This window comes from Callithrix jacchus, chromosome 4 (genome assembly GCF_049354715.1).
Source record: "Callithrix jacchus isolate 240 chromosome 4, calJac240_pri, whole genome shotgun sequence".
NCBI classification, from domain to species: domain Eukaryota; kingdom Metazoa; phylum Chordata; class Mammalia; order Primates; family Cebidae; genus Callithrix; species Callithrix jacchus.
Window position 1 is genome coordinate 12,992,521 of NC_133505.1, and position 18,225 is coordinate 13,010,745.

Consider the following 18,225-nt stretch of genomic DNA (forward strand, 5'->3'; position numbering starts at 1 on the left):
AAAACAGAAGAGATGGATTTAATCTAAATCAGGCTAATATACTCTAAAATAAATCTATATAACAGTTGAAAGTTCAAAAGGAAATTTCACAGACTCCTTTAAGCATAATTCTTCTGCTTTCCCCCACGTATCCCAGGACTACGTGGTGAATGTAACAGAAGAATTCCTGGAGTTCATTTCAGATGGAGCACTGGCCATTGAAGTGTGGGGCCACCGGTGCGCTGGAAATGGCAGCTCCATCTGGGAGGTCGATTCTCTTCATGCTAAGACAAGAACACTGCATGACAGGTTTGTACTTGGGTGCACACTTTAGATACAAGGTTAAGACTAGGACTTGAGCAGAGTCTCTGAGCCTACTCTGGCCTAGGAAGCTGCTCATAAAAAAAAAAAAGAAAAAGCGAGGGGGGCACGGAATACAGGCTTTGAACTCTGGGTCTGCTGTTGTTAATTCAGACAAGTTATTTAACTTCTCTGAGCCTGTTTCCTCCTTTGTAAAATGAGAATGATGAAAGAAACTACCAGGCACCAAAGAAATTCAGTGGGGAATGGTGGGTCATATCAACAAATCAGACTGAAACAACTGCATCTCTGTGTGGAGAAAAATCACCCTTGTTCTTTACTTCACACCATACACAAAATAATTAATTTGAGATGAATCATATGTAACCTTAAATACAAAAGCTTAAACTATAATGATTATGGAAGAACACAGGATTTTGGGATAGTCAAATATTCTCAGAAAGGCTGCCAAATGTGCTAACCATAGAAGAAAAGAATTTTTAAGTTTGACTTAATCAAAATTTAAAGCTTGTGCTCATCAAAAGACCACTATGAAAATGAATATACAAGCTACAGTCTGGGGGAAAACTGCTAGTTTCTTGTTAAGTTGATCATTCTCCTCTTTTACGACCCAAGAATCCCACTCATAGGTGTTTACCCAAGATAAATGGAAAGGTAAGTCCACAAATAGAGTTGTACACAATCGGTTTTTTGTTGTTGTTGGTTTTTTTTAGATGAAGTCTCACTCTGTCACTGAGGCTGGAGCGTGCAGTGGTGCGATCTTGGCTCACTGCAACCTCCACCTCCCAGGTTCAAGCGATTCTCCTGCCTCAGTCTCCCGAGTAGCTGGGATTACTGGCATGTGCCACTATGCCTGGCTAATTTTTTTGTATTTTTAGTAGAGATGGGTTTTCACCATGTTGGCCAGGCTAGTCTCAAACTCTTGACCTCAGGTGATCCACCTGCCTTAGCATTTCAAAGTGCTGGGATTACCCCAGCTACTCAGGAGGCTGAGGCGGGAGAAACGCTTGAACCTGGGAGATGGAGGTTGCAGTGAGCCAAGACTGTGCCACTGCACTCCAGCCTGGGAAACAGAGCGAGACTTTGTCTCCAAAAAAAAGGTTTAGTAACTAAAATAGGTTTAGTTATGTATACATTTGTACTCTGTAACTTCTCCTTGTGCTACTTCTGTTGGGCAAAATCTATAGGACTATAAAAATCTATTGGTTCTCATCTAAGAGCTAGTGGTGACTGTTAATGACAAATAGGGTTGCAGATAATCATTTTAAATTTGTTAACTTGTTTTTACATAGTTTCCTTTTGACGTAACACTAAATCTGGGGAGAGTTGTTCATGCTACACAGTACAAATATCCCTTCCTCCCACCATAAAGGCTTGGAATGTTTCCATGGTGTCCTCGGTTGATTGTCAACTTCATCAAACCCCCTTCCATTAGAACGTGAGACTTTGACTATTAAGGTAGATGGTTTATTGTTGCCTGTTAGTATAATGGGAGCCTGATTTCCCAGTGTAAATGTTAGAGGAACAACTTCCTAACAGTAGGTAAGGCAACTGAATGGTTTGGCTTTGTTCTTAGTTATGATCCATTCAAATCTGTACATTATAGAACTCTTACTATGGAATGTGTCTTCCTCCTTTTCGCCTCTGTTCTTGGTGCTAATTGGCAAAAGAAAAATTCTAAGTCAAACCTTTAATAACATGCTGAAGTTTAGTATTGTGCCTGGGTATAAAAGGAGACCAAAGTGCTGGGATTACAAGTGTGAGCCACTGCACGTGGCCTATATGATGTTCGTGGCATCATTATTAATGGTATTCCCAAATTGCAGATAACCTAATATCCTTCAGTGAGTCAATGGGGATAAATTGGTGTCATTCATTTAAAAAAAAGTATTACTCTACAGGCTGGGCGCGGTGGCTCACACCTGTAATCCCAGCACTTTGGGAGGCCAAGGCGGGCAGATCACCTGAGGTCGGAAGTTTGAGACCAGCCTAACCAACATGGAGAAACCCCATCTCTACTAAAGATACAAAATTGGCTAGGCGCAGTGGTGTGTGCCTGTAATCCCAGCTACTCAGATGGCTGAGGCAGGAGAATCACTTGAACTTGGGAGGCGGAGGTTGCAGTGAGCCGAGATGGTGCCATTGCACTCTAGCCTGGGCAACAAGAACAAAACTCCATCTAAAAAAATAAAAAATAAAAATAAAGTATTACTCTGCATTAAAAAAGAGAAAAACTATTTGGATGAATCTCAGAAACATTATGCTGAATGAAAGAAGCCAGACACAAGAGTACATAATGTGTAATTCCATTTATTTGGAGTTCTAGAACAGGCAAAACTAATCTCTCAGTTAACGCAGTTGCTATAGGAGTGTGGGATTGAATGGGAATGGGTATGAGCAAAGTTTCTGAGATGATGGGGTGGGTTACAGTCATATACGCATTTCTAAAAACTCATTGAACTCTATACTCAAGATCTAGGCATTTCACTCTACTCAACAAATAAATAAAAAGAACCTATATGACCGGGTGGGTTTGAGAGTTAAATAAGGAAATGACTTCTATGAGACACATGGCACAGTGCCTAGCACATAGTAAGTGCTCAGTGAATGATGGCTTATTACCAGCAGCCTCCCTGGACGATGATGCTCTTGCTTATTGGACTGTTGCAGGTGGAATGAAGTAACTCGGAGAATAGAAATGTGGATCTCCATACTAGAATTGAATGAGTTAGGGGAGTATGCTGCAGTAGAACTTCATCAGGCAAAAGATGTCAACACAGGAGGCATCTTTCAACTGAGACAGGTACTGAGTTTGTTTTGGTTTTTTCTTTTTTTAATGTTTTCTCTCTGTTCTACTCTTACACATAGTTTCTGGGAATTTTCTAACTATTTGTATCTTTGTTCTCTAATCCTTTTCTCCTTCTTTATCTCCTTCTCCCATCCCTCTTTATTATTATTCCTGGCACCCGTACGCCTGCCCACCCTCTTCAGGGTCATTCCCGTAGAGTGCAAGTCACGGTATCACCTGTGCAGCATTCAGGGACACTGCCGCTTATGGTTGAAGCCATCCTGTCAGTAGCCATCGGTTGTGTAACTGCCAGGTCCACCAAACTCCAGAGAGGGCTGGACAGTTACCAGGTAAGACAAGCAGACTTGAAATAGTATTTAACAAAGCTTGGTTAATGCAGAAATAAGGCACTTAATGATCTCTGATGCGGACCTTTTTGCAAATATAACAGAACTCCTTGCCTTAACCACAGGTCTTCCCCCAGTTCACATTTCCATCCATTGCCCTTTTTTTAGCTTTAAAATCTGTTTGCTTAGTGTTGATTAATAATAATTTTATTTATAAACACACACGTCATAATGCTATAGTAGTCATTTACGTTAGGCAGATTTTATTTTATATCTGGCCTGAAATATGTTGTATCTTTGGCATTACTGCCTGACCTGATCCACTTTTTTTTTTTAAGATAGGGTTTTGCTTTGTTGCCCAGGTTGGAGTATAGTGGTATGATCATGGCTTACTGCAGACTTCACCTCCTGGGCTCAAACGGTCCTTCCACCTCAGCTTCCCAAGTAGCTAGGACTACAGACATGCATCACTGCACCCAGCTGATTCTTTTATTTTTTGTAGAGAAGGGTGTGTCGTTCTGTTGCCCACACTGGAGTCAAACCCCTGGACTCAAGTGATCCTCCTACCTCAGCCTCCAAAAGTGCAGGGATTACAGGCGTAAGCCACCACACCTGGCCACTTTATAGTGTAAAATTATTTTCATACACTGTCATAATTAACCAGCTCTTTGAAAGCTTTACTTCTTTTATTGTTAAAATGTGTCCTTATGATCATTTTTGTTCATTAAATCTTCCTTTCCTAAACATTATATTCTCATTTTTAAAAACATGAAAACCTCTAAGAATTGATCATATTATCAGTCAGAGCTACTCAGTATTCCGTGAAAAGAATTTCTAAAATTAGGAACTTGGCCAGGCACAGTCACTCATGCCTGTAATCCCAGCACTTTGAGAGGCTGAGGTGGGGAGGATTTCTTGAGCCCAGGAGTTCAAGACCAGCTTAACCAATATGGAGAAACCCTGTCTCTACTAAAAATACAAAGAATTAGCTAGGTGTGGTGGTGCATGACTATTGTCTCAGCTGTTCAGGAAGCTGAGGCATGAGAATCATTTGAACCCTGGAGACAGGCTGCAAGTGAGCCAGGATGACACCACTGCACTCCAGCCTGGGTGACAAAGTAATACTATCAAAAAAAAAAAAAATTAGGAACTTGTCCCCCAGTAGCCTGAAAATATGAATGTGCTTCATTGAGTCCCCAGTTTACTACCAGATATGAGTTAGGAACCAGGGAGAATCACTGTTAAATCTGCCTCGCTCACCCCCACATGTGATTGAGAGCACTCTCCCTCTCATGCCGAGGAAAAAACATTTCTCCTCTGTGGAGTCTGAGTCTAAGCCCAGCCAAACTTGAGGATGTTTTCTCTTCTATCTCAGTTTCCTTTTGGCTTCATTGCTTTCAGGCAGAGACTTTTCTGGAAGCCAAAAGTCAGTGCACAGACTATTCAACTTCAAGGCAGTAATAGCTATGTCAGATGCTGCCTTCCCTTCAAGCCCAAAATTCCCTCTAGCTCGGAACATCTGTCCACATTTCATTCAGAGTATGAATGGAGGTTCGAGGACAGGGCTGCTGTGGTTTGGTAGGCTTCTCCACCAGACTTCTACTTGTGTGTGGTGCAGCCCGTGCAGCAGGAAATGGGGTTGTAGGTATTCTCATACCAGTTCAGTCCTTCATTTAGCCATCAACTTCTTCGTGGGTGCACGGTCGAAGAACACTAGACCTGGAGTGAGGAGACCTGGGTCTTAAGTTTAGTTCAGCATTACTAAATGGCTGTCTTGACTAGATGATTTAAACTTTGTGTTCCTGTTTCTCCAACATGATGAGGTAGACTTAATAAACCTCCGAGGTCTCTTTCCACAGTAAAATTTTGTGGCTTAATAAATCTCTGATGTCCAGTAAAAACATTGTGGGTTCCAAACGGTGACCTGAAGCATGTGGATCATCAACTAAATGTTCTCCCTTGAGGAAGATTCCAAGGATCAATTTTTTCTTTTTTGAGACAGTCTCACTGTGTCGCCGAGGTTGGAGTGCAGTGTCTTGATCTCACCTTACTACAACCTCTGCCCCTTAGGTTCAAGCGGTTCTCCTGCCTCACCCTCCTGAGTATCTGGGATTACAGGCTCTTGGCTAATTTTTGTATTTTTAGTAGAGGTGGGGTTTCACCATCTTGGCCAGGCTTGTCTTGAACTCCTGACCTCGTGTTCTACCCACCTCAGCCTCCCAAAGTGCTGGGATTACAGATGTAAGCCACCGTACCTGGTGCTTTTTTTTTCTTCTTCTTCTTCTTCTTCTTCTTTTTTTTTTTTTAAGACAGAGTCTCACTCTGTCACTCAGGCTGGAGTGCAGTGGCATGATCTCAGCTCACTGCATTTTTTTCCATCTCCCTGGTTCAAGTGATTTTCCTGCCTCAGCCTCCCAAGTAGCTGGTATTACAGCCATGTACCACCACACCCAGCTAATTTTTGTATTTTTCTTAGAGACAGGATTTCACCAGGTTGGCCAGACTGGTCTCCAACTCCTCACCTCAAATGATCCACCCACCTGGACCTCCCAAAGTGCTGGGATTACAGGTGTGAGTCACCATGCCCAGCAACTATTTGTAGTTTTTTCTAAAAAAAAGAAAAAAGAAAGAAAGAAAGAAAAGAAAAAAGCTCTACCTCTGAGTTAAAACTTATTTTTGTCAAATTGAAAACTTTAAAATATTAGCCTCTCCCCAGTGCTATATGCTCTTGAAATTTGAACTGTAGCTATTTTAAAGGCTTTTTTTTCTTTGCTGCCATGTTGCAGGTGATGTCTGTTAAGTGTTTTTGTTATTGAGACAGTGCTTTAGAATTATTCTGATGCAAAAAAAGAGTTATTCTGATGCAGTAGCTGAAACCAATACAGAATATGCTGATTTTGCGACAACTTTACATCATGAATGCTTAGGCCAGTTTTCAGTGAATACAATTACCTCCTTAGTTTAAAAAGTTATAATAAGTTAGAGCTATTTGTTATTTTACATTAATAGGAAGTATTCATTCAAGATAAATTACTTCAAGATTAGGACTACATTTAATAAGTCATATAACTGATAATGACCAAAGCAAAAAAAAAAAAAAAGCTGTTCATTTTGAGGTATATATGAAAATAATTTTGACTATATATATATATATATATATATATATATATATATACATATATACATATTTTTTTGAGACAGAGTCTCGCTCTGTCACCAGGCTGGAGTGCTGTAGTGTGATCTCGGCTCACTGCAATCTCTGCCTCCTGGGTTCAAGCATTTCTCCTGCCTCAGCCTCCTGAGTAGCTGGGATTACAGGCATGCGCCACCACGCCCAGCTAATTTTTGTATTTTTAGTAGAGACGGGGTTTCACCATGTTGGCCAGGATGGTCTTGACCTTGTGACCTCATGATCCACCTGTCTTGGCCTCCCAAAGTGCTGGGATTACAGGTGTGAGCCACCATGCCTAGCTGACTATATTCTTAAAGCACTTTTGTAGTCACAACTCTTAAATTAAGGGATTCTTGATTCTTGTTTCTAAGGAAAATTGTTTCAACCAAGGCCCTTTTGTTTTCAACGAGATTATTTTGCCAAATGTTTTTGCAAAAATTGTTACTTTCTTTAGTTATTTTACAATGTTGTGGTGTTTGAAACAGTTGTGATTCTCTCAAGTGATTTTATGGTCAATAGAGAATACTGACAAATCCTTATATTCCAAATACTATGCTGTGCTTTTATTTTGACAGTGTAGTACAGACTCTTGTGTGTATATAGCCTGAGGTTTCCCCAGCTTTCCGCTGGGATGATTTCATCAGGGAAATCAGCTGAAGTTAGAGACCTCATACAGGCGTGGCTTACAGTTCTTACTGCCATTATTTGTGTGATCCTAAGGTTAAATCATTTCGTCCTTTAAGGCTTAGTTGCCTCATTGCTCAAACTGAGATTGGGCAAAAGAATCTTTTTTGCCATTCTGTCTTCCTAAGCCTATCTCAAATCTCAAATAGTCTACCCCAAAATATATATCACCTGTATGACAATGGTGTAAGGCCTGGTTCGATGTTGGTTCCTATCCCCAGCTAAGAGATTTCTTATGTTTATTTTATTTTATTTTATTTATTTTGAGATGCAGTCCCTCTCTGTTGCCCAGGCTAGAGTGCAATGGCACAATCTGGGCTCACTGCAACCTCCGCCTCCCAGGTTGAAGCAGTTCTTCTGCCTCAGCCTCTCAAGTAGCTGGGACTACAGGCACGCACCACCACGCCCAACTAATTTTTGTATTTTTACTAGAGATGGGTTTCACGATATTGGCCAAACTAGTCTCGAACTCCTGACCTCATGATCCGCTCCTCAGCCTCCCAAAGTGCTGGGATTACAGGCGTGAGCCACAATGCCTGGCCCTATTTCATTTTATTTTTTTGGAGACAAGGTCTTGCTCTGTTGACCAGGCTGAGGTGCAGTGGTGTGATCAGAGCTCACTGCAGCCTCCATCTCCTCGGCTCAAGTGATCCTCCCTCTTTAGTAAGTAGCTGGGACTACAGGTGCACACTACAAATGCAGCTAAGTTTTACAAACTTTTTGTGCAGGCCAGGCATGGGAGCTTACGTATAATCCTAGCACTTTGGGAGGCCGAGGCAGGCAGATCACGAGGTTAGGAGTTCAAGACCAGGCTGGTCAACATGGTGAAACCCTGTCTCTACTAAAAATTACAAAAATTAGCTGGGTGTGGTGGCTCGTGCCTGTAATCCCAGCTACTTGGGAGGCTGAGGTAGGAGAATTGCTTGAACCGGGACCCAGGAGGCGGAGGTTGCAGTGAGCTGAGATCACACCACTGCACTCCAGCCTGGGCCAAAGAGCAAGATTCCATCTCAAAAAAAAAAAAAAAATTTTTGTACAGATGGGGTCTTGCTATGTTGCACAGGCAGGTCTCAAACTTCTAGCTTCAAGAGAGCCTCCTGCCTTGGCCTCCCAAATGCTGGGGTTATAGGCATGAGCCCAGCCAAGTTTTTATGTTTCACTGACTCTTTTCTTTATGTAAAAAATTCTTTAAATTATAGACAAGTGAATTAAATCCATTATCCCTTTTTGAGGTTCGATTTAATATTTTATTATGCTTATGTTATTTTAATGTGTAAAGCTTAAAGAATTATTTTCCCTGTATGCTGTTTGAAAAACAAAATGCATGTCCTTTGTGTTTATTTTTTCCTACCAGAGAGATGATGAGGATGGTGATGATATGGATAGTTATCAGGTATTGCTACTGTCAATCCTGCGGCATGGGGCACAGCTACTGCTAATTGCCAGCATTTGCAAAGCAGAGCCAGGGAGGAGGAAGGAGGGTCCTGGAGCGAGAATATGCAGTTTTTCACTTGCTTTTGATTTGCTTTATATGTAATCAAACGCAATACTATTTCTATAGGTTTCCTTGTCAGTTCACAATTTGTAATCGAATAATTGCCTTTTTGCTATGCCATCTCAATTTACTGGCTTATTGCTAAGCAAGATCATGGTCCCTGTGTTAAAATGGATGATGATCTGGAGGCTGATCTCAGTAATAATAAAACTCCAGTCTCCCACAAAAATAAATAAGTAAATAAATAAAATGGGTGATCTTAAAATATTGCAGTTATTCGTCCACAATCTTTTAGAGACTCTTATCTTTCCCATGCTAACATGTATTCTGCTCCTTACATCCAAGAGCTAATATTGTTGTAATATGACATTTTATTTTAAAAGACTTTTGCTGCATAGGAATATTGAAGACATTTTACGCACGTAATTGTGATTTGTTTAGCCAGCTTTCTTCCCTCATTAGGGCCATACTTAGTTCTCCATAACCTGTAGAATTTAAATCTCAGCTTTTCCTGGTTGGAAATCTTGAAAAAATATACAGATATGCAAACTGAGATTGTACCTTGTCAGCTCTGACTGGCCTGATACCACGGAATGTGGGGTTATGTAGAAATGGTCAAAGCAGCAAACCAAGATGAAGCTTTTTGGTTCCCAGTCTTTGTACAGATTCTCCACACACATCTTCAAAGGTTGTTTTCTCAGTGTGCCTTCCTAGATGTAAAATGTGGGTACATTGGCCAGGCGTGGTGGCTCACGCTTGTAATCCCAGCACTTTTGGGAGCCAAGGCAGGCAGATCATGAGGTCAGGAGTTCAAGACCAACCTGGCCAACATGGTGAAACCCCATTATCTACTAAAAATACAAAACTTGGCTGGGCGTGGTGGCACACGCCTGTAATCCCAGCTACTCTGGAGGCTGAGGCAACAGAATCGCCTAAACACAGGAGGGAGAGGTTGCAGTGAGCTGAGATAGCACCACTGCACTCTGGACTGGGCGACAAGAGCAAAACTCCAAATCAGAAAAAAAAAAAAAAATGTAGATAAACTTTACGTTGTAGGTAAAGTTTCAGAGGTCCTAGGTATCTATTCTTGATGTAACATCTTAAGTCTTAAACTGGAATTAGGCAAGCCAAAGAGCATATTTAATAGAATTGATGGGTTTTCTTTCCCTACTCGTAATTCCATGAAGAAAAATCTTTCAGGGAAATATCATTATCCCCTTGGATCTCAGCAATGCCATTGACTAACGTCCTGCGGCTGTTTGTGCGCTTCCTGGCACGTTTTTCACAGTGCAGTCCAGTGGCTGCATAGAGGATTTCTTAAAGCATGGCTGACTGCATGTTGGGGTTTGCATGGGAGATTTTTGGTTAGTCTCACGGTGGTGGTTGAAAGTAAAATGTTTGTGGCGAGTTTGAAAAGTTTTCTGCTGACCTATTCTTTGCATTTCAGAAAATCTGTTATCAGACTACTGAACTATGAGCTATGAAAATGCTTGTCGTTTTCCATTCCATTAGTTGTTACTTGGTTTGGGCTCTGTTCGTGCTGTCCTGTTTGGGATCACAAATCCTGCAATGAATAGCTGCAATTTAAATTTACATACACACATAGTAAACAAAATCGGACAGCTGGTATACTTTGAGCTTGTCTTGCTTTTAAGTATAATTATCCTTTTGGAGATCCAGGAGCTCTGATGCTCTGGGTAAGAGCATCCTTGATCAGCATGCAGTGTTACTGATGCCTCTCTGCTTTCTTGCATATTAATCACATGGCAATGTTCAATGTCTTTTCCCACTGAAAAGTTCCCTAGTCGATTTAAACATCTTTTAAAAAAAAAAAAAAAAAAGAAATCCTTTTCTATGCGGAGTCTATAGGAAAATATTTTCCCTCCCTGATGTTAGGAAGAAGACTTAAACTGCGTAAGAGAGAGGTGGTCAGATGCACTCATTAAACGGCGAGAATACTTGGATGAACAGATAAAAAAAGTCAGCAATAAAACAGGTATGTGAGATCAAACTCTTTTGGGAGGAGCTTTTCTCTTTTACACACGGCAGTAGGTTGTTTTCGTCCCCTAATTGGACAGTAGTATCTTATTTTTGTTGTTTGTTTGTTTTTAAGACAGGGTCTCGCTCTGTCACCCAAGCTGGAGTCAGTGCTAGGATCATATCTCACTGCAGCCTTGAACTCCTGGCCTCCAGAGATCCTCCTGCCTCAGTCTCCTGAATAGTTGAGACTACAAGCATGAGCTACCACACCCAGCTAATTTTTAAATGTTTTGTAGATGGGGGGGTTCTCACTTTGTGGCCCAGGCTGATCTCAAACTCCTAGACTCAAGTGATCCTCCCACTTCAGCCTCCCAAAGTGCTGGAATTGCAGGTGTCAGCCATTGCACCCAGCCTGTTTAGTTTTGTGAACTTGTAACAATTATAGACATTAGTCCGTTATATTATACGTTGTTGGTTTTCAGCCTCCAAATTTGAAAGTAATACGTTTTTATAAAACTCTGAGCTACGTCATAAAACTGTGACATTACATGTCAAATTCACATTTCATTTTGATGGACACAAATGTGATTGATACCAGTATGTCAATATGAGATATTCTGGGCACCAGGACGTACGACATACAGCAGCCAAAGGGTCACTTCTGAAATCAAACCACTTAGCAGGTCAGCACCTATCCACTGTTGGGCCATTGACATGCACTCAGCTGGTTCAGTGTGGTCCCTGCAACGCCATTCACTGCCACCCAGTGAATAATGCTGTTATCCATCCATAAGCAAGCTGCACCCTTGGATACGTAAGCAAGTTATGCATCCAAGGGTGCAGCTTGCTAATGGTAGCAGTGGCCACTTGGATTCTAGATAGAAATATGCACTTAAAATCCTTAGTCTCTCATCCAGACATCATGGTCTACTCACTGTGGTTGGTTCTGCACCAAAGAACACATCATGCATGTGAATCCATTTCATGTAGAAGCTAGCAAAAAGTCTCCCTCAGGAAAACATCTTGGCTCAACATGTGGTGTTGCTTTGTGTATATGCTCAGGCTGCTAATGAAAAGTCACTTTGACTGTACCCAGGGAGCCCCCGAATTGAATTATGAGTAAGAGGATTTCAAAGTATATCAAATAAAATCCATTTCATGATAAGCCTCAAGGAAAATGAAGGTGATTTTACAGAGTAAGGTATATGGTGTGTTTTGTTTTATTTTGAGACAGAGTCTCGTTCTGTCGCCCAGGCTGGAGTGCGTGGCACGATCTCAGCTCACTGCAACCTCCACCTCCCAGGTTCAATCAATTCTCCTGTCTCAGCCTCCTGAGTAGCTGGGACTACAAGCACCCAACACCATGCCCAGCTAATTTTTGTATTTTTAATAGAGATGGAGTTTTACCATATTGGTCAGGCTGGTTTCAAACTCCTGACCTCAGGTGATCTGCCCACCTTGGCCTCCCAAAGTGCTGGGATTATAGGTGTAAGCCACTGTGTCTGGCCTTTGGTGTTTTTTAATCCTCTGTCTTTGTAAAGTCACATATGGTTCTGTAAAGTAGTGTCACCTCCATATTTCATTTGATCCTTCCAGCAAGTATGTGAAGTAGACACGACTTCTGTTATCCCCATTTGACAGGTTGGGGAGACTTGTTGAATAACTGCCCCAAATTACAGAACCGTAAAATAACCTGAGTCTTCTAATTGCTGTTCCAATGCTCTTTCTGCTATTTCTGGCTTACAGTTTCTAAAATTGGTGTCACAGCCCCTCTCAGCTCCCTATACATCCTCTTGCTTGAACTTCACAGGCTTAACTCCATTTAAGGGGCGTAGCAGATGTTTAAGCCACTTACAGATAGCACTAAATGAAATCTGTTTATTGTTTTTCTTTGCTTGTTTTTTGAGGCAGGGTCTCACTCTGTTGCCCAGGCTTTAGTGCAGTGATGTGATGATGGCTCACTGCAGCCTTGAACTCCTAGGCTTAAGTGATCCTCCCACCAAGCTGCCTGAGTATCTGGGACTACAGGCATGTATGTCACCACCCTCCCCAGCTGTTGCTTTTTTTTTTTTTTTTTTGGTAGAAATGGGGTCTCACTATATTGCCCAGGCTGATATCTGTTCCTTGTAAATGGAGAAGTTGTACTTTCTCTCTTGTTGGCATTAATCCCTCATTTTGTTCTGCAGAGAAAACAGAGGACGATGTTGAGAGGGAAGCCCAGCTTGTGGAGCAGTGGGTAGGGCTAACCGAGGAAAGGAATGCTGTGCTGGTGCCTGCCCCAGGCAGTGGGATTCCTGGGGCACCTGCCGACTGGTAAGGCTGCCCTTCCTTCTGTGCAGACCTGGGGAGATGGCACAGGTCACCTGTGGCAAGAGCCATGCAAGAGACTTTCCAGGATTGTCACAGCAAATGCCAACCAGCTGAGCTGCTTAGGGAATGTTCACTCATCTCTAGTGCTTCCATCCCTTTTTTCCTTTCCCACTGAAGCCAACTTTCTCCCACAGGAAGCCAGAGAGCATTGATTACCTGGCCAGGAATCACATACCCTATTCCTCTATTCTTCTGCATAAGCAACTCAGACATGGTTTCCTGATCTCCAGAAATTCTTTTATTTTGTCTGGAAAGTATTTGAAGAGGGCAGAAAATGTATTAGTGGAGCTACCTTTTTGGTAGTATTGTGAGAATTAGAGATAATGTATATATAATACCTTATATATGAAAATATTATCTTGTATATTATAATGTATATAAAATACCTTTCATGCCCATTCAATAATCCTAGCTGCTGCTGCTGCTGCTGCTGCTCATTCTCATTCTCATTTTTATTATCATATGTCCAAGGCATTTAAGAGAAAATCAGATTCCTTTTGAACACAGCATAGAAACATTAATGATAATACCTGCATCTCTAATGATAAATGGAAATGTAATCAATTTCATTATATGTTGAATCTGAATCTGCAGGCATATAATTTGTAAGCTCATGTTTCTCCCTGCAGATGCTGCTGTCGTGCTGGAGTACTGTAGGTCTCTTGCAGTAATTCTGCCAGCCACTTCTTATGGACAGCCTGCTCACCCCAATCTTGTTCTGGCCCTTAAAGCCCTCTCTATAGACAATTCTTCTCCTTACTTCATTCTCTCTTATATGAAGTGTTTTCAAAGTTCAGATCATCTTGAGTGCTTGTAACATGTAAGCCTGGGTCTCATCCCTAGTTATTCTGATTCAGAAGAGAAAGGACGGACCCATGATTCTTCTTTTTTAATTGTTTTAAATAAGAATTTGCATTTTTAAAGGGACTCTTTAAGAGGCCTCTGAGGTGGTTCTGATGCAGCTGGACAAGTTGGTTTTTTCAGTGTTTTGTTTTTTTGAGACAAGGTCTCGCTGTTTCCCAGGCTAGAATATAGTGGTGTGATCTTGATGCACTGCAACCTTGACCTCCCAGGTTCAAGCCATCCTCCCACCTCCCAAGTAGCTGGGACCACAGACATGTGCCACCACACCTGGCTAGTTTTTGTTGTTGTCGTTGTCGTTGTTTGTAGAGACAAGTTCTCCCTGTGCTGCTCAGGCTAGTCTTGAACTTGTCCTCAAACCATCTTTCTGCCTTGGCCTCCCAAAGTGCTGGGATTACAGGCAGGAGCCACCACACCTGTCCCTGGGCCAGTTTTTGATAAAGCACTGATCGGTCTCTTCTGTACACATGCCTGCCTCCTTTCACATCTTTCTTTCTGTCCACCTTTGAGCTTTGTTTCCTTCCTCTAGGCTCAGATCCTGTCCCCTGTCACCACCCTAACAACATCCCCTTCCCTTTCCCTCTCACTGGAATTCTTTTTAGAAAGGCTTCAAATAATCTTTGTTGCAATTAATTACATGTAACTCATATAACTGGAAGTTCTTTTATATAATTCATCTAATTCCCATGATTTATGTCTACAAGGAAGTCAAGAAATATGAAAGTATTTCACTAGTGGAAACTGCATCTCTGCTGTGGTTCTCTTTGCTTCCACAGCTCTGTGGTGTTTTATCAGCTAATAAGATGTAAAATACGTATTTTGTTATGATTAAATTTTGTTATTAAATTTAGGATCCCACCTCCTGGAATGGAAACCCACATACCAGTTCTCTTTCTCGACTTGAATGGTAAGTAGACAAAGTCACAGAGATTATTATATTTAATTAAGGTTTGTAATCTGTTCAGACTCACATTATTTTGATCCTTAAATCACTTCTAATCACTCATGTGCCAAATTAAGTGACATTTTTGTTCTAATCAAATATATAAGCATGGTATGTGTATAGTTAATCGAAAAAGGAGAACATAGGGTGATTGAGAACTGCATGCAAGAGCATTAGAGCAGTTACACTGAAACAATAGACAAAGAAATTCCCCTGAAAAGTAATCACCCCAGAGATTCTGAGCCTTTAGGCTCAGCAGGGGCCTATGAATCTCCATTTCTGACTCGTGCCCTTCACTCTGCTCCTCAAATAGTTTTGATGGCAGAAATGATCACAGTATAACCCTGCCTTAAGGGTAGTCCTTCATGTGGCAATTAGATGGATCCTGGACAAGTCTAGAACAGTGGTTTCCAGTGTGCTTTAGCAGTAAAATCCTTTTCTAAATGAATTATTAAATGGAATCCCATGTGTAGAAAACAACAGCAGAGTTGCTGAGTTAGCAGTGGGCAGGCCCCTGGCAGACCCTTTGGCCGGGCCGTAGGGCTCCTCAAAACAGCCTGAAAACCTCTGTTCTGGAAGGAAGCCCAGTTGTGGATGGATGGAAGACACAGGGAGGGTAGCTTTGGCTCTTCACATGAATAATTTTTTTTTTAAAGCCTGGATGTCAAATGTATGCCTCATAAGATAGTGAGTTTCCTGTCATGGGAGGCATATAAACAAAGACTGGTTGGCCATTTACAGAGATTTGTGAAGGGTGAAACCCCATATCGGATGGGACATTGGGACGCTAGAAGATACTCTTCATATTATCTCCCAAGTACTCAGAACTTTGATTCTAAATTGATAATTAAATGCTAAAATCTCTAATTTATGGTAAGTTATTAGGTAGGACAACAAACCTAACAACAGTTTACAGGAGGAATTGACATCAGAAAGTGACAAAATTCTAAGGGTTTTTGTTTTTCGTTTTTGAGACAGAGTATTGCTCTGTCACCCAGGCCTCACTGCAACCTCCACCTCCCAGGTTCAAGCAGTTCTCTGCCTCAGCCTCCCAAGTAGCTGGAACTACAGGCAACTGTCACCACGCCTGGCTAATTTTTGTATTTTTAGTAGATATGGGGTTTCACCATCTTGGCCAGGCTGGTCTTGAACTCCTGACCTCATGATCCACCCTCCTTGACCTCCCAAAATGCTGGGATTACAGGCATGAGCCACGGCACCCAGCCTCTAAGATCTGTTTAATGAACATACTTGCTCCTGAGACAATGATGGAATATATTCATTCCATCTTATAGGAGACTCACAAGGCAACTTTTTGGCTCCTATCATTATTTGTTTTTGTTTTTGGTTTGGTTTGGGTTTTTTGTTGTTGTTGTTTTTTAGTAGAGACAAGGTTTCACCATCTTGGCCAGCCTAGTCTTGAACTCCTGACTTCATGATCCACCTGTCTTGGCCTCCCAAAGTGCTGGGATTACAGGCATGAGCCACTGCACCCAGCCAACTCCTATTGTATTTCTAAAGAATAAAAGCTGTAGAGCACAATGGGCTCATGCCTGTAATCCCAGGGCTTTGGGAGGCCAAGGCAGAAGGACTGCGTGAGTCCAGGAGTTGGAGACTAGCCTGAGCAACAAAGCTAGACTCCATGCCTACAAAAAAATTTTTCAAACTAATCAGGCCTAGCGGCATGTACTAGCTACTCAGGCTGAGGCAGGAGATCTTGAGCCCAGGAGTTGAAGCTACAGTGATCTATGATCAGGCCACACTCCAGCCTCAGCAACAGAGCGAGACCTTGTCTCAAAAAAAAAAAAAAAAAAAAAAAGCCAAGTACAGTGGTTCACACCTGTAATCCCAGCACTTTGCGGGGCCTAGGCAGGAAGATCAATTGAGCCTAGGAGTTCAAGACCAGACTAGACAACATAGTAAGACCTCATCTCTATTAAATAAATTTTTAAAAAAGAAAAAACTGTTGTGAGTCTCGGTGTCTCTGTAGCAAATGCAGGTTAAGGAATGGAAGAAAAAATTAAACGTGTTATATGTTAACTTCAACTGTAAAAGGCATATATTTAAATTTTTGGTGTTTGCTTAAAAACTGACTTACCCCCTGCTGTTTTGTCTGTGCCCTGGATGTGGTTAGCGGATGACCTCAGTGCCAATGAGCAGCTTGTCGGCCCCCATGCATCCGGAGTGAACTCCATCCTGCCCAAGGAGCATGGCAGCCAGTTTTTCTACCTGCCCATCATAAAACACAGTGACGATGAGGTAATTAACCCCCGAGCTTCTCTGAAAGGGCTTCAGATTAACACACACGCCTTGTGTGCCTGTTTTCCCAGTAAACTGCAGTGGTTTGCCTTGGGGAAAAAGACTGGGTACTTTAAAAAATAGAACATTGGTGTTGCTGTTCAAAAAAGGTGAGGAAAGAAATCTGTTGGATTACAGTGAGTTGAATTTATTGTCTTTCTCCTGTATGCCCTGTAAAACTGCTACGCCTGACTTGTGTCTTATTTCCATCTCCCCCTCCTTCCCCCACTCTTAGGTTTCAGTCACAGCCTCTTGGGATTCCTCGGTGCATGATTCTGTTCACTTGAATAGGGTCACGCCACAGAATGAAAGGATTTACCTAATTGTGAAAACCACAGTCCAGCTCAGCCACCCGGCTGCTATGGAGCTAGTATTACGAAAACGGATTGCAGCCAATATTTACAACAAGCAGGTAATAACAAGGCCTGATTCTGCCATTCTGGCTCTGAGCTCAAACTGTTTTCCCTCTCTCTATCACAAAGCAGTGTTTTGTGGTGCTAATGCAGGGGATGTGCAAAATGTGACCGTCCTGGCCAAGTTATAGTCCAATTCTCATTTATCCAAGATAGTGGGCATTAGGATAGCAGAGGTCAATGTCATCCAGTAAGGGCATTTTCACCTTGACTGATTGGAGACGTGTAATCCTAACAGGCAGTCGAGCTGTGGTATTTCACTGTTTGAAAAGTAGAAAAACTGAGGCTGAGAGATTAAGTGCCAGGTCCAAGCAGGTAAATGACAAAACCAGGGAAAGAGGCAGACTCCAAACACATCTCTATCCTACTGCTTTGACGGATCCTATCTCAGAGGTGCTGTCAGTGAAACTGATCCTTTCCGATGTTGTTCTGGCCTCTCAAGAAAGACTGATTAAACCCTGGAGAGATCAAAGGAAGGCAACGGATGGGAAAGAGAAGCAACCACAGAAACCGTGAACATGCTGCAGATTCTATAGTCTAATTCCCAACTAACAGCTGGACGTCACTACCCCTT

The 18,225-nt window shown here is 41.9% G+C and overlaps 1 protein-coding gene across 43 annotated transcripts in view; it reads left to right on the top strand.

Annotated features, from left to right (window-relative positions):
- Positions 1-18,225, top strand: part of KIF13A (kinesin family member 13A) — a 222,455-nt gene that overhangs the window by 182,818 nt on the left and 21,412 nt on the right. For 28 of the 43 annotated variants that reach the window (XR_013533669.1, XR_013533671.1, XR_013533670.1 and 25 more), the window contains 9 exons: positions 137-288; positions 2,971-3,103; positions 3,292-3,438; positions 8,646-8,684; positions 10,683-10,782; positions 12,953-13,079; positions 14,849-14,904; positions 17,075-17,199; positions 17,474-17,650. Coding sequence is in view for 37 of the 43 variants with exons in the window: in XM_035294815.3 (XP_035150706.1) it covers positions 137-288; positions 2,971-3,103; positions 3,292-3,438; positions 8,646-8,684; positions 10,683-10,782; positions 12,953-13,079; positions 14,849-14,904; positions 17,075-17,199; positions 17,474-17,650 (1,056 nt within the window). In the remaining 6 variants the exon portion in view is untranslated. The remainder of the gene's footprint in view (positions 1-136; positions 289-2,970; positions 3,104-3,291; positions 3,439-8,645; positions 8,685-10,682; positions 10,783-12,952; positions 13,080-14,848; positions 14,905-17,074; positions 17,200-17,473; positions 17,651-18,225) is intronic. The other 15 variants (XM_078368231.1, XM_078368238.1, XM_078368232.1 and 12 more) reach the window with 1 other exon arrangement.